Here is a 26,467-nt window from a genome sequence, read left to right on the forward strand (position 1 = left end):
TTAAAAATATAATCTACTTATCAGCTTGCATTCAATCTTAACTTTGTTTCGTTTTTAACTGTATTTCTGCATTTTGCATTTACCGCTACATTGACCAATCACATACTTCATCTTGACCAGTAACGCCACCTGTCGTACCATATCCGGGGTCAAAAGAAAATTATACGGCTATGCCGAAAAATAGTCTTTATGATAGGTATTTCTGGCGATTTTGTTTTCTGAAATATAATTTTATATGACTAGACATGCCTCTATGTGCTTCAACGGAGATTTGTCTTTTTCTGGTTTTTTTATTGTTATTTTAGATAATATAATAAAACGATAAATACATTAAAATCACATTAGCAAAGTATGATAATTCCAACATAGTTAATTTTACATGATGCACTTATCCGGTCCCTGAGGTACTAAAACCATGACACATCAATACACGGCGAACATCAAATACTGAAACGGACTATAGTATAGTCGCTATACCTGTATTTTGACACAGCAGTTCTTTACAAGTGTTACAGAACCCTCAACAAACATGGTGAGGTTTTCCGGAGGATAGCGACCATAACCTAGCTCAGGATACATCACAGGTAAGTGTTAGATTATCTACAATTTGGATGAATTTATTGACGGAGTTAGATCTATCGGTTAACCCAAGTCTAGGAAAGCCTGGAGGTGCACCGTATTTTGGTAGTATGCCGATGACCTGGAGCTTTATAATACATACACGTACAGGTAAAAAGAAAACCGGTTAACTTTAACTTACAGACGTCCCATGGCCACTTATTGTCACTGCAGTGTATATACTGTCATAGTTAAGCTAATACGTCCCGCTTATAATGAAGGAGTCGAGGGCAACCAGATACCCTGTTCAGTTCAATTTTTGTTATTTTTTTTTAGTCGATATAATATGTACATATCGTCTGAGCAATGTTAGATTCCCTCTATTTTTCTTCAGTTTTAACGTGGTTTTAGCTTATCTTGGTCCCAGTTTGTTATAAATTGTAATCCTGAATGATTATAGAGTGGTGAAATATGATAATTGTTCACTTAAATCCGCACATACAATGTAAGAAGTTGACAAATCTTTCAGGAGTGTCTGAAACTGAATAGGATCTAAGGTTTTGGCTAACTTCAAAATAATTAAAGATTCAATGCCAATTTCAGAGAAATTTATTTTAAACTGTATAGTTTTGGAGGCCTTTAAAAAGATGATCAATAGTAAACATTTATGTAGAAGTTGAAATGTCCATATATAGGAACCCACATCCATATATATGTCCTATAATTATGGCCTGTGGGTTGGCAATTTGTGGCAGGTCCCCTGGGAGTTCGAGTGTCCCCACTTTGTGATTTAGCTATCGTTTGACAGAGCGTTTCATTAATTTAGGATGGGACTTTTAATTGTCTCGTTTTGGAAACTGGTTGATTAAATGAGAACATTCTGGAATTTTTTTTTCTGTTGACATGTCTATTAGATAACCATATTTTCAAATAGCCCGAGTTTCCTCTGGCCCTGACATCAGACATGGTGATTAGATCAGATTAACCTGTCTTATCTGACAACCTGTGGGACAATAACATATTGGTCAGATAAACCTGTGTAATCTGACACCCTGTAGGACAACAACATATTGGTCAGATAAACCTGTGTAATCTGACACCCTGTAGGACAACAACATATTGGTCAGATTAACCTGTCTAATCTGACACCCTGTAGGACAACAACATATTGGTCAGATAAACCTGTGTAATCTGACACCCTGTGGGACAACAACATATTGGTCAGATAAACCTGTGTAATCTGACACCCTGTAGGACAACAACATATTGGTAAGACTAACCTGTCTAATCTGACACCCTGTGGCCTACAACATATTTGACAGATTATATTGTCTAGTCTTATACCCTAGGGTACACAACATATTGGTCAGATAAACCATTCTAATCCGACATCCTGTGGTCTGATCAACTATGAGGGGTCTTACTATGGAAGGAAACCAAAGTACCCAGAGAAAAGTCAGAAAACCCAATGGCCATGTGGCCAGGCAGGTTAAACCCCATATCTTTTCATGTTTGATCCGGGAATCGGACCCCAGCTGCCTAGGTGAAAGGCACTTATACATTTTGTATACCATTGCTGTGTCTCCTGACCATTCAGGAGAACTGGGAAACCATTTAGGCATTACCTTTCTGATACTTGTACCTGAAATGAATAATTCATTGTAAACTTTAAGAAGGCAGGCAATTTTGAGCAGACTTTTAAAAGCACAGTGACATCTGATGTTTGTCTAGCTTGTAATTCATTAATTCAGCTGTACATGTTAATCAATTTAAGGATACTACGTACATGTATTAAAATCATGTTGATCAGATACATTACAAGACATTTGATATGTATTCTGTCATCATTCAGGTAATAAAATATTTGCAGAACATGATATATATTGACCCAATGAGCAGTTGTTTTATATAAATTTGATCCTTCCGTGACAATCGATCAAGGTAAATGACAGCAATGTATATCTTTATGCAGATAACAGCTATGAAAAACACCTGTTGCATTTCTATATGTAAACTTATATTAGGTATACAAAAAAAATCCATAAATATGTTGTTACCATGCTTTATCTAAGTTAATCTTCAGTCTGATTTTTTTTTATCCTGATCATCCATGATTAATTACTTTTGGTTAGTGTCACCGTTCATTCGGTATGTGACTCTTAATGTGGGAAAAGAAATGATATACATAAAAAGTACGAGGATCCGAGATTTAGAACCCCTTTAGATGTCATTTACTTATAATATAAAGATACTTTATGTGGTCATGATTTTTTCTTTTTAAGATTTAAGGCCTGGTGTATCAGTATGATGCCCCGGGGATCATCTAAACTAATGTCTTGTGACAATTTAGTGTTCATATATATACATATATATATGGAGCTGACATGTTTTTGTCAGGAAGACTTTGTACTAAATACATTAGCTAGGAAGACCCCATGGCCACCTTCGTTTATTTATATATATGTCCTGTGTCCTAGCTGTTTTGTAAGGAATATGTTTTCTTTTATTTTACCTTAAAAAACTACAAATTAAAAATCCGGCCTGAACTCAGTCTCTGTGAAGTAATACTTATACCTATGATTGGATTTATTGTTGAATGTTCCAGACCTGATGAAAAATACCAGGTATATATGAAGAAAACATGGTTGATATATTAGCTATATAGTATCTCAAAATATATACTGTATTTTGGGGAGGGTAAAGAAAGACAAGAGTGGCAAGCCTTCAGGTGAGCCTCTTTGTCTTTCTGTCCCGAGCCTAAAATACAGCTTATATATTTTAAGACACTGATACATGTACAGTTAAACCTGTTGTAAGGGACACCTCTATATAAAAGACACTTGTATATATTAAAGGACAGGCTCATCAGACCCACTCCTTCCAATTAACTATATAGCTAACCTGTGAATAAAGGACCCCTGTCTATAAAGGACACCTCTATATAAAGGACCCCTGTCTATAAAGGACACCTCTGTATAAAGGACACTTTTCTATAAAGGACAGGCTCATCAGACCCACTGCTTCAAATTTACTATGTAATTAACCTCTGTATAAAGGACCCCTGTCTATAAAGGACACCTCTGTATAAAGGACCCCTGTCTATAAAGGACACCTCTATATAAAGGACACGTGTCTATAAAGGACAGGCTCATCAGACCCACGCCTTCAAATTTACTATATAATTAACCTCTGTATAAAGGACACCTTTCTATAAAGGACACATGTCTATAAAGGACACTTTTGACCTGTCCCTTTGGTGCCCTTTATAGAAAGGTTTGACTGTATTCTATTTATCCTGCAACAGTCATAAAATTAAGCATTTGTGTGAACAGTATTCCAAATATTTTCACCTTTTAAAAGTTGTTTCACTTGGAAGTAGGGCAGTCTAATTAACGCACATATTAAGAATACAGCTGTACATGTTTTGCATCACTACCAATAATCAATAGCAAAACTATATTGTGGTGGCCATGGGTGTATTCCGACAATGCGGACGTCAGTTGCAGGATAAAGAACATTTCTAAGTGAGGTAGTTAAGAGTGAAAATGTAATGTACCTGATATATCTATTGTGTCATATTTAGTTTTGAATACTGTTCAATATAAAAGAAAAATAACGATTCTGTAACAGAATTAAAGCTTATGATGAAAATCTTCATGTATTTCAATTATATTTGAAGGAACCTCTCCATAACACTCACTCACTGATGCAGGCATTTAATGGCATACATGATGGTTGCTCCATATACATTACTTTGGCTTTTTATAGGGCCCATATATCTAAGCTAGCTCAGCTTTTGATGGGATTGTCGTATATATATGGCTTTGACAAAATTTTCTGTCCACTCGAGTTTAAACTGTTTGTCAGGAGGTCTTCTTTTTTTCTAGTGACCTCAGCTTTTTGGAACTTGGTGGGATTTACAATCATGATATGTGCGACAATTGTGTTTTCTGATGATCAAGTTTTTCAGCGAGGGTTTTGTTTGACAAGTTTTGAGATTATAAATTGTTGCCCTTTGTTTATTTCAGTAATTTAATGTCATCTGGAGATTTTCCCTGAGAAGTTTTGACTTATTTCTTGTAATATTAGTCGCCATTTTAATCATGATATGCAACATTTTGGTTTCAACACTCCTTTTTTAAAAAGAGTTATTGCCCTTGTTTTATTATGGTACGGCTAGTCTTCTAGATCTCTTTAATACTTTGACCGATTTCATTAAAAATTGTAGACTTAACATACATACAATGTTCAGTTATGATACTAATTACATAGTTCTGTTATTCTGATCATGAGGAGTTTGGGGAATATTCAAAATGACGAAAAATTTGTCTTGTTTTTGCAGGTCCAGATCATCCATAACTGGGTATACATATTAGCTATATAGCCAATAGTCAAGAAGCTACATACAGTTATGGCAGACTCAAATGAAACTTCCAGTGAAGGAGTGAAATCCACTGCTGTAATCAAACAAGGTTATGTTGAAATGAAGAACACAAAATTGTTTGGGGTAAGTTAATCATTCATACCAGACATTCAGTATTACCTTTTTCATGTTTCTAATGCTGACTTTAGTGCTACCTCACCGAATCATACCGCTGAAGACACCCAGCAGGACACCCCATGGCCACCAAATCACATTTATTAACTGACAATGGGTGAACTTAATTCATCCCATTCCCAAAAAATCTGACAGGAAGAGCCTAGATATACAATCATAAATATTAGCTAGCTCGGGCAAAGTCAATGGGAGCTTTATATATATCCCCAGCGTCGATATCGTTTGTAGACTAGCTAGAGTTAAAGATTTTATAAATACAGTTGTATGTTTGTTCCTTGTGACAAGACCTTTCCATTGATACTACATTTGTTGAGCTACTGACCTTGACTGTGACCTTTGACCTACTTTTAAATCTATACATGTATTAACCATACAAGACATATAGGGCTTTAATTTTTAATGGACATGTGTATTTCTTGTCACAAGAACTTTTTATAGGTAATATATTTGTGGACCTTGACCGGGCCTTTGACCTTCTTTAAGAAAAAAATGACCTTGGTCACACCTTATTAATTAGCATAGGACATGCTTGTTCCTTGTCACATAGGATTTTCTATTGGTACTACATTTGCGGACCTGCTGATATTGACTGTGACCTTTTACCTACTTTTTAAAAGGGGACAGGACCCAAAGCCTTCCTCACAGGGGCAAACTTTCAACATAAGGCCAAAAGTGAGGTACTAAATGTGAGGCAGTTAGGAAGAAAAAAGTTGTTCAAAAAGATAAGGGAAAAAGATAAGATCCCTAATTTAGTAGCTTCTAATGATCATGCAATGAGGGCAGCAGGTACAATTCTTATGCCCTACATATGTACCTGCAGGAAAAGTATTGACACTTTGCAAAAAGATGAAATCTTTCATGATGTGAATTATTGCAGTGATTAAAATTTAAAAGTATTTATTCTAATAAATGCATGGTCAATTGAAAAAGTGATAAAATATATATTTTTGTAAATTATGGTATTAAAGTACACTATATTATTTAAATACTTTTAATATTTTCAGTCCAAGAAGAGGCGGTGGCTGGCCTTATTCAAGGCCTCTAGTAAAGGTCCCACACGTCTCATCAAGTATGACAGTGCGTGGAAGGCCAGCAACGAGGAGCCCCTGTCTGTCACCAACCTCAGCGAAATCAACAACATCGTACGAATGGGAGACGGAGCTTTTGGTATAGTGTTACAGATGAGGGATCACACCTCTAAACAGTTCATGTGTGAAACAGGTACATATATATATATATATATATCATTTATAATATTATAATTAATTTTTCCTTGTTTTCATGGAAAATTACTCAAATGTGATTGGTCAAAAAATTCTTTTCATTCTTCTATGAAAGAAATTCCGAGAATGGCGCGAAAAATGTGACGTCACAATACTACAATTGACGTTGCGTATTGATTTGAGAAAAAGAATCCCATTTAAAACCAGTAAAATTGTACATAAAAATGTTTTAAATTAGAAAATCATTTTCCAAAATTAATTATAAGCGTTGATGTCAATTTTTTTTTATACAGTTTGCAAACAAAATTTGTTTCATACCCCGATGAAACTAAAACAAAATGACATCAATGCTTAAAAGAATTACAATATAAAGGAGAAAATATATAATATATATAATTAATTTTTGAAAATGATTTTCTAATTTAAAACATGCTTTTGATAATCAAAATTTACACATACACTTTGAGGATATTCTTCAGATTGAGTTTGTTTCAAGGTCAAGGTCATTAATTTCTATTCAATGTCATCTCTATAATATATAGCCAGTTCATTTCTCTAGGGATTGTGTAATTGATCAAACTTTTAACAAAGTTCAAGCCAAATAGAATACCTTTTAAGGGAGTTTGTGTGTTCAGGTTCAAAGGTGTGTGTTCAGGTTCAAAGGTCAAGGTCACTATACTAGGTATTCAGAACGTTGAAGTGAATGGTCAAACAATGACACTAGTTTTTACTTTTTCATGAAGATGAAGAAGCCAAGGAATGGCTGCATCTCTTACAAAGCCTGCATGCATCTGTTCGCCGAAGAGATTCAATGCCGACAGGTAAATTGGTAATCTTGTGTATATATATGTCATTTACATTTTAAAATAAAAATATAGATGTGATGTCTGTCTTACAAATTGTCTTTTTGCAGTTCAGTAAAATGCTAACAACTGCTGAACCTGTCATGGTCTTTAGCAATAAGCCTGTAATATACATATCTCAATCTTTATTTTTGAAAGTTGTTTTATTGGACTTTTTTTTACATGATAAATATCAGTATTTTGCAAAAAGCAGTTTAAAATTGTGTACAATTACTAGATCATATGAAATATTCGGGGTTTGATTTTTAAATACCAACAGGAATATTCCGGACCTTCCTGATGCCAAGTTCATCACTCAACTTCCAAGGCGAGTGTATCATGGACATCTCAACGACAAATGTGACCTTGTTTGAGGACGAGAGGAAGACCTCTAAGATAGTTGTGTGGCCGATAAACCACATACGTAGATATGGTTACGACAAGAAAAACAAGAGGCTCTTTATTGAGGCTGGCAGGTAAACTTACATAAATCAGGGCCATATTCATGAAACCATTCTCATCCCCAAGCATAAAATCTGTGCTCAACCCAACTCCCTTTAAACTTGTTTAAATTATAAAATATAGAAGATCTATAGCAAAAGAAATACCTGACATATCTTTTCTGAAATTCCTTCAAACTATCTAAAACAAATATTAATTAATTAGATGTCGGATTTTAATCATCAAAAGTATTTGAGTCTGAGCACAAAATACATGTATGTACTTGAGCATGAGTATATTTTCATGAATCGGAATCTCTCTTTACATTTTACTTAATGTTCAGTAGTGGAGCATGCTTCACAGAACATGAGAGCAGATCAAGATACATAGTGTAATATATATGCCATTGATTAGATTGAACTTAATGCACAGATCTATCTAAAATACCCTATATTTTTATCTACATGATGCAGTCAAAGATGTAATGCATTATACGTATACTTGTAAATACTAGCCAGAAGCAAATGCCTCTGGTTAAACAAAGATTGATTATAAAGTACAAATAAATGATATTCGATCAAGCATGAACAAAGTCAGATGTCTTTGATGCTGCAGTTGTTCAAATTATACAAACCAAGGTAGTTATATCACTGTATTTATTGCCGAACTTTTATGCTAGGGATGGGAGCTTGTTTGAGAATAAATTTCATCATCTGATTGAGTTACAGGGATTTTCACAGAAATCATTCTCTGAGAACTCCTAAAGGATTTTCACAAAATTCCTCATGGAGGCATTCTTTAATCACCAAAGAGAAAACAATAAATAAATTGACGGAAAAATTTAAATATTTTGCAAATCTCATTTGATGCAGTCTAATTCATTATCTTTCCTCTCTACTGTACTTAGCTAGCTAAGGGGCTGCGATAGCTTAGTCGGTTAGAGTGCTGGCCACGTAATCTCATATGAAGATCCGAGGTGTATGGTTTTATGCTTCCTACCCATTTGGATTGTGTTTCTCAGGCAGCTATTAGACACATGCCAGTCTGTGCTGTTGTGGTTGTGTCTTAGGCAGGACACTTTACCCTAATTTCTCTGGATGGCATGAGGCAGGGATTCCCGTATGTTGTTCAATGAGGTAGTCACCAACTACTACAAGGAGACCCTGCCTCAAAATGACCCTGGCTGTTCAAGGGGCAATAAACCAAGCGAACAAACCTCTCCATTGTATTGGTCATTTAAGATAAGATTAAAACATAACCTAGCTTACAGAAGTTTTATGTTATTAGAATGTGATGATCGAATAACATGTATCCGTTTTCTTGTGCAGCCGATGCGACACAGGGGAGGGCATCTACTTGTTTACGTCAACAGAAGGTCATGCGATTAACGAATTTCTACATAAACAAGCCATATCATACGGGGAAAAGACATGATGTTCTTGTAAGTATCTGTTAAATCTTTTAAGCGTTAAACTGCTGTTTGTTGGAAAGTTTTGGTCCAATAATTCTCACAGGATTTCAATGCGCGCCAGCTGGTTAAGATTATTTTCCCCGTAATCCTGAGAATTACAGGACCTTTTCAAAGAATGCAGTTTCATACTTAAATTTCCATTTCAATTGTAAATTTTTAAATCAAATTTGACAATGACCTCAGTGTTCTTCTGATGTCATGACTTACAGGCGTCCATTTTGGAAAAAAAATGTAGTTCGTGTAAATAAACACAAACTCATTGATTTATTCGCAACATTATAAACAATATATTCCACTGTGAGGATATTCACCTTCTATACACCATAACTACATAAATTGTTGCAAGTTACCTTGATAAACATCCTACTTTGTTAAATTAGCAGAAATTTACCGTACGTGACATCAAAAGTATACCTATGTGACAAACCACGGTCATTTAGTGATGTCACAACCATTGTTCTTCATATCACTACACCAATGGGAATTACGAGAGAATTATTAATTGGTCTGATAACTTTCCCTTTTGCATGGAAAGGTTAAGTGACAGTGCCAATTAAGCAAATGGAAATATTTGCAATTGATAAATATATTGATTGTTTATCCTCAATTTTTTTTTTTTTTTTTTGAAATCCTGTTATGATCGATTGATAGGGAAACACTAACTTTGTGACTGCTGCATATTGTATCATATACTTTCTGAGTTACCTCCCTTATTTATCCCTGTCTAATGCTTTTATTTTACAGGTTGGGTTTGTTATTTAATGAAAGTGCCATAGAACATTGTCAATACAAAACTGCTGAATGGCATACAGGTATGCACCGATTTGAAGCTTACAGCATGATCATTGAACCACCTCTTTAATACAGTCTCTTCATACCAGCGGTATGGCCCTCATATCCAGCCACTTCATAACAACAGTATGGTCCTCATATCCAGCCACTTCATACCAGCGGTATGGCCCTCATATCCAGCCACTTCATAACAGCGGTATGGTCCTCATATCCAGCCACTTCATAACAGCAGTATGGCCCTCGTATCCAGCCACTTCATACCAGCGGTATGGTCCTCATATCCAGCCACTTCATATGTATACCAACAGTCACTGCAGTTCATGGAGCGAGAACCTGATGATTTGGTCAGAAGCAGGTGCATTCTCATTGTTCTTGTGGCAATTAACTCACCTATTGTGAATTTTTGGGAAAATTCTATACAGAAATATAAATTCGATGTAAAAGCACTGACTCATAGATAGTGTGACAACTTCATAAATAAGTATTGACTGGATTTACATGGGTGACAGTTTCCAGTATCAATACTGAAGAAGTATTGTCTAAATCTTTGATATCCCATACATGTACATGTATACAGCGTATGTCAGCTGTTATATTTAAAAAAAAAAAAGGATTGGAGTTCTGAAACCTTCATCCATAGATTCAAGAAGCTAAATAGATATCCATGGGGTTTTATCTCTATATTATGAATATATAATGTATTCAGTTCGCTACCAGTTTTTCTCACCTACCTTAAAAGAAAATGCTTTTATTACAAAGGAGTAATATTATGCCCTTCCGATGGCAATGATGATTAACCTGTTTCAAAGTGTCTTGTTTGAAGAGGTCGGGCCTATCATTCAAGAACAGTTATTTACAAAGAACTGTTTCAGAATAAAACTTGAAAATAACTGTCATTTTGAAGCAGCGAAATTTCCAGTTATTCAAAAACCATATTCTGAATGCGAATTTTCAGCTGTGAAAATGTGGTTTTCAAATAACTGAGTTTTAACTGTACAGATAAAACTGGTTTGAAGAGCTGTGAAAAGTGTCAGAAAAATAACTGTGAAATGAAAAGTAACTGTATTTTAACAGTGACTTAACTGTGTTTTCACTGATAAAATCCCAGTTATTTTTTGAAAGGGAATCCTTTGTATACAAACAATTTTAAAACAGTGATAAAAACTTCTCTCTGTTCTAGCAAGTATACACAGTCTTAAAGATACGTAATTCTATTTTTAAACAACAAATATTTGTATCAGTATTTTATGTTTATACAAACACATATTCGCTTTCATGTTTGTTTATATTTACTGTTGAGATTATGTCAATGTATTGAATTATACGTGCTTATCCTTTGTAAGCATACTGTATTATTTTGCATAATGCCGATGCACTCTTTTGGATTGTATTCATTCGCCAAAATGATTGTTTAACAAATCTGTAATGAATTTGGAGTACATCCAAATATAGTTCTAGGATACCTGCAAGTTTGTACTAAATTGTATGTCTGTAAAAAGGTTTATGTAGATTTGTATTTCATTGTTGGGACCTGATACAGGGTACTACACCATTTTTACATTTATGAGATGTAATACCTTAACCAAGACTATTAAATAGACATTTAAGTGGAGTAATTTAAGTTCTCTTAAAAGGAAAAGACATACTGTAAGGCGTACTGCAAAGATTATGTTGGATGCTGTCAGCAATAAATGGCATTGGATTTGAAAATAATTATATAGCCTGCAGTTTTTATGATTTTTAAGGAACATTTTGTCAGATAGCCAGCTTCATCAGATAGCTGCAAGAGCCATTTTTGTGTCGCATGCAAAATGCAGGCAATATATTGGTATCAGTATGTCCGCGGTGGCAGCGTCCACACATGCATTAACTTATGTTCTCTTGGTCTGATCAAACTCCAAACTTCATGCAGCTCTTCCTTATCACAAGTTTTTGATTGGGACTGCTTTTCAGGTCCAAAGGTCAAAGGTCAAGGTCACTTACTAAAAACTTGAGTTCCCTTGGGCCGATTACCGGTGAACTCAAATTTCATGCATATCTTTCATACCAGTGACAAGTGCTTGCCTGGGATTGCTTTTCTGGTATATATTAAAGGTCAAAGATCAAGGTCACTTACTAAAAATAGAAAATCTGTTTCCATGCAATAACTTGTAATCACCCAACTTTCTGTACAGGCGACACATCCACGTTTGTGGAATTCTTGTTTTTAATGTTTTTAATTGTATAATCTGAGGGCTATGCACAGGAAATTACCGTAATCGTTCCCGACAATCTAATTACTAAAATATTGTGTGAATGATCCGAGTATATATATTTAGGTTACATAGAGGATCTGAACAAACAGTATACTGAAGTACTTCTTACAAGTTTTTAATTTTTAAAAAAATCATACAAAATGTACTCAAAACCAATTGGTTGACTTTTCTTTGTATGCGTTCTTTTAAAATGATTATCAACGAGTTATTACCAAAGCTGCATGTTTACACAGCTTTTCTCAATCATGTCTTATTTCAACATTTATAATTTTGAAATTAGCATTGAGAGCAGTATTTATATTTTCATATACGAGCATGCTAATAAATATTGTAGAAGATGCTATACATAATTTTTAATGTTTAAATTACATTTCTATATCCATATGAAAATTTACCATTAAGTGCTTATCCAGGTAAATATGTCAGACATTTTTGGAATGTTTGCTGGAAAATGTCCTTGTTCATTTGCAATACATGTATTTTACACAGGACTTAGTAATTAGACCATGTTATTTTGTTTACTTGTCTATGAGATTTGGATGCAATTAATATATATATCTTTTTATATTACTTGAACATACCATATGACACAAAATTAATTGTATGAATATTGATTTACCAGTACATAAAATTTGTTTTTATGCATCTACATTTGTATATACATGTACATATATATTCAGAATGAAGGTTGACATGCCCATACCTGGCATATATTATAATTCATATTTGGATCTTCATTTGCTGAAAGGATGTAAACATGAGCTAGTAATGATTGTGTTCATTTAATGAAAATTCTTTTATACAAAATTTTGTAAAAATTTTGATATACATCTAATTCTTTTTAATGCACCTCAATCCATGACTGGGATTATATAATTCAACAAATATGTGAATATTAAGATATTTAGGTGCCTGGTTGCTTATATTAATAATATTGCTAGTTTAAGTTTACATACATGTACATATACTCTCACTATGTCACCGGTGAGCTAAACTAATTTGTGAAGTGTTTGGTATAAATAATATGGCAAAATTCAAGAACAGCTTGATACTGTAGAAAATTAGCCCAATAATTTATCATACTTGAAATGAAATCATTCTTCACTAACAGTTGGGTCTCAAGTACATATCTATCTGAAATTTTATTAGTGGTAGTCTCCGATGGTGAGTTTATTACAATCTACGTAATATTGACATGTTCAAACTATCTGAAATAGTGTCAGTTATAAACAAATAGAGTTAGAACTATTAGTAGCTAAAAAAAATATTGTTTTTTTTGAAAAAAACGTGTGTTCGAACTAACCAGAGGTTTACCGTACCTTCTTATTTGTGAAGAGTCAACTTTGTCTCCCCTACTAGTGAAATTTCTTGTCAGGGCAATAACTTCTAAATTGTTAAAGATATTTTGATGAAGTTATGTCATGTGACCTTGACCTAGAAGTCTTGGTTTGGTTTGTTTTTGTTTAACGTCCTATTAACAGCCAGGGTCATTTAAGGACGTGCCAGGTTTTGGAGGTGGAGGAAAGCCGGAGTACCCGGAGAAAAACCACCGGCCTACGGTCAGTACCTGGCAACTGCCCCACGTAGGTTTCGAACTCGCAACCCAGAGGTGGAGGGCTAGTGTTAAAGTGTCGGGACACCTTAACCAATGCTGCCCCCTACCTAGAAGTCAAAGAGGTGCGAAATTTTTAGCAATTTCTTGTTTCTAAATCTATTTATATATGTAATATCTACAACTTGTCTATACCAGAACTACTGTATCAAAACTAAAGAAAAACATTCAGATTTATTATTTACAAAAGATATACCTATTGGCTAATAAGGGGAGACATGTCAGTATGTAATCGTTCACTAAAACAAATCTCTAGTTCCCTTTTACATTGATTCAATACTGTCCCATTAAATCAAAGCAAATTCGTAAATATTGATGTGTAAGAAGAGCAAAGTAAATATCAGAGGGATTTGGCACAAAATCCCAGCCCACAGTCCATATTTATGTTATAGATTGTGTATATGGACCATGGAGTAGGAATTCATGCCATGTCCCTGTGTTCTGGCATATATTCACAAGATTAGAAAACACCAACATAATGATCAAAGTAATATCTGGTTTCTAGCATACTCAATTGATATGAAACATTTCATATATAAAATACTAATTTTATATTTTCTCCTTTATATTGTAATTTTTACTAAAATGTTTGGAATTTTTAAACAATTTCCAATCTATTGTGTTGATCTATATACTGGTACACCTGAGAATTTACACTCGACACATATTTTTTTAATGATTTTAAAATGGCACTGTCTTTGAACACCTTGCACCGTTTTTGTTTTGAAAATTGTTCTACCAGTCAAGGTAAGAGGGCAGTAATTACTTCTAACATTTCCATGACAGATTATTTTAAATAAATTCCTTTTTTGTTATTTGTTGTTGATGTCTCTTTTTATACAACTGTATGAAGAAAATAATTAATTTACTGGTTTATCGCCATGTGGACAGTGCAAAACATTTGAGATAAGTTTCAAGTTGTCAATTTCAAACAAATATGATAAAATTGTTTACAAAATAATGATAAAAAGAAAAGCAAACAACATGATCAATTTTACTCTTCACAATTTTATTACGCAATATTTTTACATTGTACAGTTTCGTCTATTGCTTGTTTTTACATCTGAAAACTATACATGTCGGTACAGCTTAATATACCTAGACTAGTACTTTAAGAAGCGTGTGCTGTAGGGCTACAACAGACGATACAGACACCTCGTTTTTCTTTAGAAAAAAAGCAACTACAAACAATTTATAAGCAATTTGTATACAAGCTTCAGAGCAATTTAGTAAAAGCATAGTTATTATGCTCATAAACATGATTTTTTTTTTAAATCATAAGCAAATATCTGGTAATATATTTAGTGAATATCACATTGGTAAAGCCAAGACTGAAGTTCCCTATCACAAGACACAGTATAACAAAGAACATTTTTTGCCCACTTTATGGATAAAAACAGATAACAGTATTGTGAATTTATTTCACGATTTTATTTCAAACCTATCGACGGGGATTTCAAATCGTGAAAAAGGAACATTTACAGGATATATAAGCCACTTATTGTACGTGCTGGAATAAATATTTGTGATGTATTTAAATTCACATTATAAAATAACTCTTTTCGCTAAAATATACAGGAGTACATTACGAAAAAGTAGTGATTCATAATAGGTAGAATTGCGACACACACATTTTCACGATACATGCAGTTCTTTCTAGAGGAAGAATATGTATATAAAACATGATGTTATGAAACTGTATGTCACAAATGAGAAATATTGGAATCATTATGTGAACATCTCTACGATACCAGGAATACAGTTTCGACAAAGTTGTACATGGTCCTAAAGTTAGTTTAGACAGTTTCATCTTTAAAATAATCTTAACACTTCTGACATACCATTAAAATAAATACACATGTACACAACAGATTTTCATATTACCAAGAATGGAGACAATCCACTTGTTAATATATTTTCATATGAAAACTGATAAAATCATCTATTTTTCCCCTTTCCTATGAAAAAGTAACGCCTGATATTGTAAAGCTATGCAAGTCTTCAAAGTTTGTTCCCAATATAGGGCTACTAAATTCTGGAATGCTAATATCAAAAGCAAGAAGAAAAATAGAGAAATACTTCACAAATAATAAAAGTGTGTTACGTCACTACCACAATGGTAATGCAATCGAGATAATAAAAGTAATTTTGTTTTCAACCGTCTTCAGAAAAATGTTATCATTGTTTTAATAATGGCAACCAGTATTCACATGAAATTCTACAAAGCAAAATCTACCTGACAGAACAAAACGTCACTCCTTATATAAATTAAAAAGATATATTATCTAACAGTAAATATTGTACACAGCACATGTTATAGTTTTGATTGTACATATATTAAAACAAACACAAATCATAGCTGTACCTGATCATAGTCTTAACTTTTATTTTTGCAAAAATATACATTATGAAGTTATGATAAGAAACGATATGACATGAAAAGGTTACTTAATATAGACTTGCTACCTCTCTAAGTCTGTAACATTAAAACAATATGGTGATCGATTTATACATTGTCGGATGCGATTGATTTTATAAGCTACTGATGCTGAATTTAAAGTCACCCGACATACCAAAACACATTAATAAGATTTCTTTGAAACTTTCTGTGTAGCTGAAGTCTGCAGCAGATTTGCTAAATTTTAAATTTCAACTATCACACCGATGCTAAAGTTACATTATTGAAGGTAAAAACTACCATATTGACGGTAAGTGAGTGGTTTACAGTATTGAAACATGATGTATACCGAGAAACTTGAGGATTGTATATCTCTTTTGATAGAGAGGGATTTTATTTTTCAAATTTTAACTTTGTATCAAATACTGATGAATATAGAAGTCATCACGCAAAATTTGTGTTGAATGGTTTTTGCTTAGTCAGCTGACCTCTCGTTCTTCAGGTAACAGGTTGCTGAGCCCCAACTTGATTTACACTCTTCTCAGAAGAGAAGCCTTCTAAGAAGATCGCATTCCGTTATATGTAAATCGAGTAAACCGGGAGAATATAACCCAAAATAAACAAGTTTTTAAGTTTTCTCAAATACTATGACACAAACACATGCATGTATGTGTCATATATCCTTCTCTAGTGAAACTCATCACTCGCACACTTAAAACAATTATTGGTCGCCGCCATCTTCGAAGATAAATCTTCCAGCTTCGAGATGGAAGAGCTAGAAGCTTTAAGATCTTCCAGAAGCAGAAGAGCTAAAAATCGAGTGACCGGAAGATATACTCTAGAAGGAGAAGAGTGCAAATCGAGTGGGGCTCTGGTGAGACTAAAAATAGTATATATAAAGGTATCATGTCTTAAGATTAGCACTGTTTTCGTATAAGCTAACTGTCCGAAGTTAACTCGAAATAGTTTTAGATTCTGTTACATAGACATACAAAGATGTCTGTCAATCTGGCTTAAAAATCGTCAATCGATAAACGATTCCACAGAATAGACAAGATTTTAGAAAACTTGGAATATATCTAATGAAAATACTCACAAAACATGTAATCATACACTTTTTTGCTCAGAGCAGATGATAAACAGAATCTCCGATGTGTTAGAAGTGAACAGCTAAAGAAAACAAAAGACTTCTGTGAATTTGTGGTAAAAAGCACTTTAAATTGATTCCTTATGATTGGCACAAGGTGTAATAACAAGAGGCTTGATATCTTCATCTAATGATCATGATCTGATAATAAAATTGAATGTTGCTAGTAGATTTATAGAGATATCAATTAAAAGTATCAATTACGGTTGTTTTTGGGAGAATTTTGCAAGCTCTCTATAAATCACATGAAACTTCCTAGAAAGCACCACATCAGTTCTTAGGTTAACATTATGATTTTCACAGGCACTATTTTCTCTGTCGAAACATTTTTATTTCTCTCTCAAATGATCTGTACAATGTATCGAATCTATATTAAACATGAGTTTGAAGATACTGTTATCAGAATTAGTCAGTACATTTCTCACAGAATTTCAATGTACACAAGTTTTCTCTGGAGAATCTTGATGCAACAGATACAACTTTCTCGCTAAGTTACAATGTACTCATTTATGATGATTTCGTGGTATTTTTCATGACATTTTTCAGAAATGATGTGAATAATGTTGATTGTAACCAAAAAGTCCATTTCGCATGTAGAAAATTTAGTGCAAAGACTCACTGATACATTTCACAGCACAAGGAATAAACAATGGGCCATATGAAATTACAAACAATGCAACACTATCAGTAATTCTGACTTTACTGCCGATATAATTGCACAGTACATTTACAGTTTGTCGTTAAACATTGCACTAAATGTTGTTTCATGATTCAAACAACATATCTCTGACGATGACTTTGGCACCTTCGATAGTGCTATGAAATATCTGCATATTATTCGTGTACCTCGAGCTAATATGATATGCAACAGTGTTTTGGTATGATCCTTTAATACAACACACCAAATTGTAAAATATTATACAGAATGAACATACAATGATTTATGAACATACCAAACTGACAAGAATATTCTTTTAATTTCCTAACAGAGCTATATGTTCAAATACCGTATTCGACCTAATAAGCTCACCTGGTGGATGGTGCATAAAACATGAAAAGTTCCGTACTACATTAATCTGCCAATAAAATCTTTGAAAGTCTTTTAACCAAATACTCTCTTAATATCAAATGGAAACTTTCCCCATCACATGGTTTTGTAACAGTGCACTTATTAGGTTGAAGATGGTTATTTTACTCTTTAAAAAATCGTTACTTTTAACCACAGAGATTTGTGACAAGTTCCTGTGCCCTTAAATGTGTTTGTTTGACTCAAACTCAATTCAGATCATACTAATATATTTCCTTGTCCAAATGGATGTTACAGATGAGGCAATAAGGAAATGCGAAGTCAGAAACCAGTATCTTAACCAAAAAGTAACTCGAGCATTTCATACATTGTATGTCATAAAACTGATATAGATTTGATTAGGAACTATTACACAGTAATATACTATCATTTTTGTTGCCAACAGTTTGGAAAATCCTCAATATCCCTGGGTGTAGATAAATTCTCTCAACTCATGGATCTAAACACAACATGCCTCATATTATACTGCATCAAATGTTATGTTGCATGAAGCTTAAGCCAGTCAGTAAATAAATCTACTCTTTGAAATAAAACTCACACCCTGAATTAGTATTTTTTCTAGTTTTTTTTTACATTCAATTTCTTTGGCTGGATGAACTTTATTGAAAAAACCTGTGGGAAAAATAAAACCTTATAAAAAGAATTTGTCAAACTGGATCCAGATCAAATCAATTAAACAACAATATATACCTATTTGGTACAACATTAAAAGTAAACTGTCAATCTTATGACTAATATGATGTGACACTAGAAATAAATTCTTTGAGACAAATCATTTTCACTGTTGGGTATGTATTTAACTTTTTCAGAAGTACTTAAGATATGGAATATTAAGTCAGTTTTGTATGATAAGAATGATGATAATATGTGCATGTGAAAATTATGATTTCTAAAAACCAACAAATTTTGAAATGATTTACGGATGACATATTAGTCTATTTTTGAAATCTTCAAATCACTTTCAACAACCTTATATAGATGAACAAGGAAATAAAATTTTGTCAAATTAAGAAAATGTTTTTCAGTCATATAACAAAACATTCATCTGAATAATATAAGTTGTTTTAAAAAATATGTTAGATTATTAGATTTCATGCAGATTTTTTTCCATAAAAATTAAACAATCAGAAATGTACATATTACACATCAAAATGAATCCAAATTAAAAAAAAAAAAAAAAAAAACCCACTAAAATCAACACCATTACAAATCTTCACATCATTGTTTACAAGTATCGGACCAGATCTTAGTCATGCAAATCTGGAGTTATCTCCCTTTAATTCAAGTTCATTACTTGGGCACATCATGATGGCGACCAAATACTTAAATGACTAGACAAGCCAATATATGTTACGTAGCACAACTTCTATTCTCTACAGAGAATGCTGACTTAAAATAATTTCTAAAAGAATTTTTCTGAATTTTCTTTCAACTGTAAAACATTCAAATCTTGTCCAGACATTGTCTATGTGAATGGACAAACTACAAACTACTGGAAGCAGAGTAAAGGTCACAGCCATTTAAATTTTGCGAAGGAAATGTTTTTCCTAATTTTGTACCTTGTATGGCCACAGGTATCTTTGATGTATTAGAACACACAGTGCCGAGCTTATAAGGAATTCTGCCACATGATCTGCATGAATGAATAAATAAAATACAGAATGTTTGAGCAGGTCTTTTATCAACCTAGTTTGAATATCCAAGGATCCTCTCTTTGGTACCAATGTATCTATTTTCCTTCATCTTCCACTTCACTTTAAAATCACAAGTGTCACAGAGTTATCTCCCCTTAATCTTTCTGGGCACAGCTGGATAGAGTAAGATCCCAATATCATGAATTTCTTTTTTTTAAAAGACAATAAAAATGCTTGTGATTGATCCTGAGAAGATAGTCAAATTGGATGAGCTCACCACAACAATAAAGCATTCAGTTTATTATATTACCATACAATACACAGTGGAGATGCTATACACCAAATGGACATGGTCAACATTTTTTTCTCAAGTCAAAAACATTTTTCTACCTTACAGTAACTGCACAGCAAGTTTGTGCATCAGTTCAGACACAAAAAAAACCAAGAGGCCACGAGGGCCTGTATCACTCACCTTGATATTTCAGTAATCATGACTAAATTCAAATTAGATTACAAAATTTTACATTTTGAAATTCCTCTCTCAACAATTTTTCAAACCAAATGACCAAATTTTGTCATTCTAAAAGAAGATGATGGCTTGTTGCATTTTCAGCTACATTTTCCCTACTGGGCCCGGCCCTGCCAGCCCCAGGGAAGCCATACCCTCCATATATGCAACAGTTAAATATCCTTTGCTCAACAATGCTCCAGACCAGACCAGGGATTGAGACCCACTGTTTATATAAAATTGCTTCCCCTTCACCCAACAATGCTTCTGACCTTTAGTCCAAATCCGCTCAGCAGTTTTTGACTAGTAGGGATTTACATGAAAAGTTGAAAGACAATAGAAGACGGACGAAGTGCCATGACACAAGCTCACCTCTGGAACAGGTGAGCTAAAAATCATACAAAAACATAACTTATGTGTATCTATATATATATGTCCATTGAAAGCCCAATAAAATAACCATATGATGAAAGTATGATATATGAACTATGCCCCCCCTGTGTTACTCTGCTGGGTGTTCTGGACAAGATCTGTTCTTCTCAAACCACTTATCGATGCATCTGTGAAAAACAAAAACGTGTGGAAATTACAGAAATTATACATGGAAAAAAATAACAAAAGGCCCAATGGGGCTGTATCGCTCAGCTGTTTTTTATGCAACTTTGAAAGTGATCTAGCTAAAGTAATTTAAGCAGAAGCTAATCTGATTACACATTTATTCAAATAGAGTAGGATAGATTTATTCATAGTTCTGGTCCAATATCATGTTTCAGTGTATCTTGGTAATTAAGAAATCGTTGTTTAAAGATTTTTGTCTATTTGACCTCTGTGACCTTGGATCAAGGTCAAGGTAATTCATTTGAATACACTTATCATCCCTTTACCCAAGCCCAATATCAGGTCTTTCGGCCTTTTGGTTATTGAGAATAAAGTTGCTTTAATATTTTAGCAGATATGACTCCTGCTACCTTGAATGTAATTCAAGGTCATTCATTTGAATAAACATTGTAGCCCTTCACCCAAACATGCTAGAGGGCCTAAAATTATCAGGTCTCTCAGTTCAAGGGCCTCTTGATTATTGAGAAAAAGTGATTTAAAAGATTTTAGCCTATTTGAATTGTATGACCTTGAATGTAGGTCAATTCCAAACTCTGTTACTAGAGGATTTAAGTATATGACACTTCCATTCCAAGAGGTACTTGGATTTAGAGTTCAACTATTTTCTAGATGATATGATGTTCAAGAAGGAGACCTATATAACTCTGATTGCAACGGTGCCCATATATATGAATCCATATATAATAACTCTATTTGCAATGGTGCCCATGCACAAGACCTTACGAAGTACTATTTTACCACCAAAAGAATTGAGTTACAGATATTTTGTCCACCCCGGATTATGTGCAAGTGGTAGACTGAACAGAGATTTCAATAATAATATGGATTTTTGTCATATTATATTCTGATACAAGTGATTGCGATTGACAGGTGTTGTGATTTGAAAACAGATAATCTCCATCAGTCACCTGACACGTCTATAATGGTGATACATCTAAATGGTGATACATCTGCATGCAGCCGGTAATACAAGCAATATTTTCCACCCAGGCCTTAACCCCCCCCCCGACCCATCTAATATGATAATGGTGGTACCAACCCTTTATGGTATATACATAGACATGGTAGTCGAGCGATGGTGTCCCCCTTCTCCAGGTCGTCCAGACATATCACACATTCGCCCTTATCATCCGTCAACACATCCTCTGAAAAATAAATATATACAGTTAAACACTTATATTCTTAAAGCTAAAATTTTACTGACATAAATACTTAACAATGTAACTTAATGAACTCTGAGATTACCTCATTTTCAACTTCTGATCTGAAGCAAGAGTACCACAGGGTCGAATAATATACATCCCTCGAATGCCACAGCGTTGTACCGGGGTATATATACCATCTTGCATTAAAATAATATTTGCATCACCTTAAGAGTGGCTAGTTGGTATATATCAAGTCATTAAACACAATAACAATGATTATAAACCTAACAAGTTTCAAAGTTAAAAAGTGTTTCCTCTGAAATCTTATTTCAGATCAGCTAAAATATATACATGATGTACTATTTTTGAAGTCAAATAACATCTGTTTTTTCAATCAAAAGTATAAAATGACTGAATTTTTATATATTGATGTCAGAATATATGATGTACTAAAGGCTAACATCTGTAAAAAAATTATATAAATATGACCTTTATGTAACCAGACTTTAAAGGTCTAATGGTGACCACTGTGGCCATCCCAGATCATGTCAAAGGTCAGCCACTTTGATGGAATTCCCAAATCAATGACTTTGTGTGGTCATACGAGCTCCACATAAACAAATCTGTCGAAATGTCTTGCACCTTGATAAAATGACAAAGTCATGGTAATTTACAATATGATATGTAGGATGTATAACCATACAGATAACAGACTGTCTAATATATTGCTGAGATTCATGTGTGTTACAATTATCACTAGCTTAGCAATAGGACCCGACTTGTATTATACTGTACGGGGCTACCATGTCAACACAAGATCATAGAGAAAACTATCAACTAGGATCACACCTGATTATATGTGACTAATTTGAGAACTGTTAATGACTGTATATTTATGTCTAATATTGGCTCCCAGGCAGCCCACACCCACTCACATCCTGTAGACAGCCCAGTCATGATCAGCAGGTGTTCACAGCCACTGTACCCACTGTCAGACAGGTAAATCGTGACCTACTTGTGCACAGGTAGCATGTTACCTTTACTGCCTACTGTTGCAGGTCTAGGCCATCATATTCATTTCACTTTGAATGACAACACTTTTTTTATCATAAACTAATTTATAAATGACATGATACAATATCATCACAGACAGAATTAGAAGTCAGTGCTTTCATGTTGGCTACTGCATGTTATATGTCAAACAGCCATAAAAGAATCAAATTGAAGGAACAAGTATTTGAATTCCTATTTTCATAATGTACACAAAATGCTTTCTAACAAAGTTAATGATTTTTCACCAATTATCCCAGCATGATACTGGCCCAAAACATCTTACCCTGGGCCTCTTGGTTTAGAAGTTGTTTAAAAAAAAAAACATATTTGACCTCTGTGACCTAGAAAGTAGGTCAAAGCCATTGACTAACAAACTTTGTAGCCCTGCATCACAGAATACTACTGGCCCAATTCATACCCCTGTGCCTCTTGGTTATTGAGAAAATTCCACCCACATGAACTCAAAAATAGGTCAAGGTCATTCATTTGAACAACTTTGGTATCCCTTCTACCCTACAATGCAAGCTACAAGCAAAATATCAAGACCTAGCTTGAGCCTCTTGGTTATTGAGATGAAGTAAATTAAATCTTTAAATAAATTTGAACCCTGTGACCCTGAAAGTAGGTCAAGGTCATTGTTTGAGCATACTGCAGCCCTTCGTCCAAGCATGATACTGGCCCAATATCATGACCCTGGGTCACTTGGTTATTGAGAATAAGTTGAAAATGTAAATTGTTTACGTCAGACGCTGGACGACGCAATACGAAATGCAATCACAATAGGACGCAAGTGGCACCTTGTCTCAGATGGCGTAAAAAGCTCATTTAAATAGCCATCATTGACACTGTAGATTTCAGTTTCATTTCACTGCCCATAAAATTCAGGTTAATTGGAAATTACTGTTTTCCAAAATAATTTCTGAACTTCATGTGTTTTCATATCGTATGATAATGATTTTCATAAGTAAAAAAATTTACTCTTCAACAATTTCTTTTGCAAATCTCTTAAAAATAATCAAATTTCAGAAAACTGAAATATCTTGCCAAAGCCAAAGACATGTTTAGGTAAATGCTACCTGGTAATATAAGCATCCAATGGATATTGATTCCAATGTGATTCCGGAAGTGCACACAGTCAATCTCACTTTACAGACTACAGAAGTAATCTGTCCAGTTAGACTTGTTGAAGTATACACTACATAAATATTTTATAGTTCAATCACAGTGTGGGTCAGGCTATAGAGAGGTACAAACAACAACTCTAGGTGTACATGTGCCTACAGTAAACAACGTGCTGACATATTGATCTAGTATTCTATATATACATATACAAACATGTAGGGCTGGATTTAAAGTGGAAGAACGATTCATTGATATAGCACTGGTACATAGCAGTAACAGGATGGCTTCAATCAAAAATTCAAAATCAATCATTTATATGAATGAATTGATGTTGCTAATGGTGTGATGTTTAATCTGAATTAATTTGATTTTTTTCCTTCAATTTTTTTTCTCACTCTGAACAGGCTTTGTTCAGCTGACCTATTTTGTTGTGTCTGCTCATATAACATCGTTTCTAACTGTTTGGATTTATATAACTACAATCATGTATCTTAAATCTGACAAATTTGATTATGAGCGACACATCAGTGAGGGTCCTGAAATGCATCTGTCTATAACCCTGAGCTTCACTCCAGTATTACATTACAGATAATGAATAACCTTAAATTTAGCACTTACATGGTCTAAATATTACAACATATATCTATACATTATGACGCAAAACGAGGGACAGATGACCTAAAATCCTTCTTGAAGAATAATGGATCGGATTTGGTCCAAAGTCGGTTTGAGAGATGCAGACCCGTTGGGCCTCTCGTTTTGAGCATATTCCCAGTTCTACTATTAAGTATCAGCAGATCTTTACCTTAGCAAATTTAATTTCTAAACCATAATTGCACATCACATTTTAACAAAATATGAAGTTTCAGATAGTTTGGCCTCCTGGATTCCGAGATAATCTCTGGGAACCAAAGTACGGTATTATAAACCCTAATTGCATATCTTAATTGACAGTGCATCATCATTTTACCATTTTACTGATTGTGATTTAAGAAGCCATGAATTTTATCATAACAGAAAATTAATCATGACAGTAGAATTTTACTCAAAACAAATTGTTTGTACTGCTGTAACTAACATTATAGATAATTTTAGTATTTAAGATGATATTAGCTTAATACATGCAATGTACAACGTATTAAGGCATTTATCACTTTCATTTACCATTAAAACATCTTTGATATATGCTTCCAATAAATAATAATCTCAATATGTCTTCTCTAAATCGGCACCCTTTATATATTGTCATAGAGATGTTAACAGTTTCATTATACTACCTTTAAATTCATAAAGAACTACCAGCTACCTCATCTTGAATACTTGTGATCTTGTGTGATCTTTCCGATACAAGATAGAAGAAAATTCATATCTCAGTATAAAGAAATAAACATGCTGGCTGTGATAAGATGCAACTCCTCTATTTTTCTTAAAAGAAACATATATATCTCAAAATAATGTCTTCTGATTGGTCAGGTATATATTTTGTGCATTGAACCAATGAAAATGAACCAATGAAATGTTAACTAATCTCACTGTGATCCTGAGCATTTCATTTTCACATTCCTATTAGGTTTTGTTTGTTTTTTGTTTAACGTCCTATTAACAGCCAGGGTCATTTAAGGATGGCCAGGCTTTGGAGGTGGAGGAAAGCCGGAGTACCCGGAGAAAAACCACCAGCCTATAAGCTACGGTCAGTACCTGGCAACTGCCCCACGTAGGTTTCGAACTCGCAACCCAGAGGTCGAGGGCTAGTGGTAAAGTGTCGGGACACCTTAACCACTCGGCCACCGCGGCTTCCAATTAGGCTACAGAAGAGAAGATAGCAAGCATGGAACCCTTGGATTTCAGAGATATGAATTGGTTATATTATATACTGACCATTGTAACTAATGCGAGGCTTGGTGAGGCAGAGGACAAGGTGACATTCTATGTCATCAGGTGGTATGAACTTGGAACATACAGGGCATTTGATTCCTGAAAGTAAACAAAATTCATAATTTAGC

The 26,467-nt window shown here is 33.9% G+C and overlaps 2 protein-coding genes across 2 annotated transcripts in view; one reads left to right on the plus strand and one right to left on the minus strand.

Annotated features, from left to right (window-relative positions):
• The first annotated feature begins 453 nt into the window (after positions 1-453).
• On the plus strand, positions 454-14,567 carry LOC117338132 (docking protein 5-like). The gene is made up of 7 exons (XM_033899345.1): positions 454-584; positions 4,901-5,065; positions 6,121-6,337; positions 7,083-7,160; positions 7,462-7,657; positions 8,951-9,063; positions 9,838-14,567. The coding sequence occupies exons 2-6, from the start codon at positions 4,970-4,972 to the stop codon at positions 9,054-9,056; spliced, it is 693 nt and encodes a 230-aa protein (XP_033755236.1). The 5' UTR covers positions 454-584; positions 4,901-4,969; the 3' UTR covers positions 9,057-9,063; positions 9,838-14,567.
• A 173-nt stretch (positions 14,568-14,740) lies between these two features.
• Positions 14,741-26,467, minus strand: part of LOC117338133 (E3 ubiquitin-protein ligase ZNRF2-like) — a 33,534-nt gene continuing 21,807 nt past the window's right edge. Inside the window, exons 2-4 of the mRNA XM_033899346.1 lie at positions 26,343-26,438; positions 22,184-22,289; positions 14,741-21,086 (exon numbers count right to left, since the gene is read on the minus strand). Coding sequence (XP_033755237.1) covers positions 21,029-21,086; positions 22,184-22,289; positions 26,343-26,438 — 260 coding nt within the window. The 3' untranslated portion in view covers positions 14,741-21,028. The remainder of the gene's footprint in view (positions 21,087-22,183; positions 22,290-26,342; positions 26,439-26,467) is intronic.

Source organism: Pecten maximus, chromosome 11 (genome assembly GCF_902652985.1).
Source record: "Pecten maximus chromosome 11, xPecMax1.1, whole genome shotgun sequence".
In the NCBI taxonomy this organism is placed as follows: Eukaryota; Metazoa; Mollusca; class Bivalvia; order Pectinida; family Pectinidae; genus Pecten; species Pecten maximus.

Excerpts from the sequence above, each read along its gene's own strand:
- LOC117338132 (XM_033899345.1), top strand. The coding sequence starts at position 4,970 with ATGGCAGACTCAAATGAAACTTCCAGTGAAGGAGTGAAATCCACTGCT. Across the intron at positions 6,338-7,082 it reads ACAGTTCATGTGTGAAACAG|ATGAAGAAGCCAAGGAATGG; the intron begins GTACATATATAT and ends TTTTTCATGAAG. Across the intron at positions 7,161-7,461 it reads AAGAGATTCAATGCCGACAG|GAATATTCCGGACCTTCCTG; the intron begins GTAAATTGGTAA and ends AAATACCAACAG.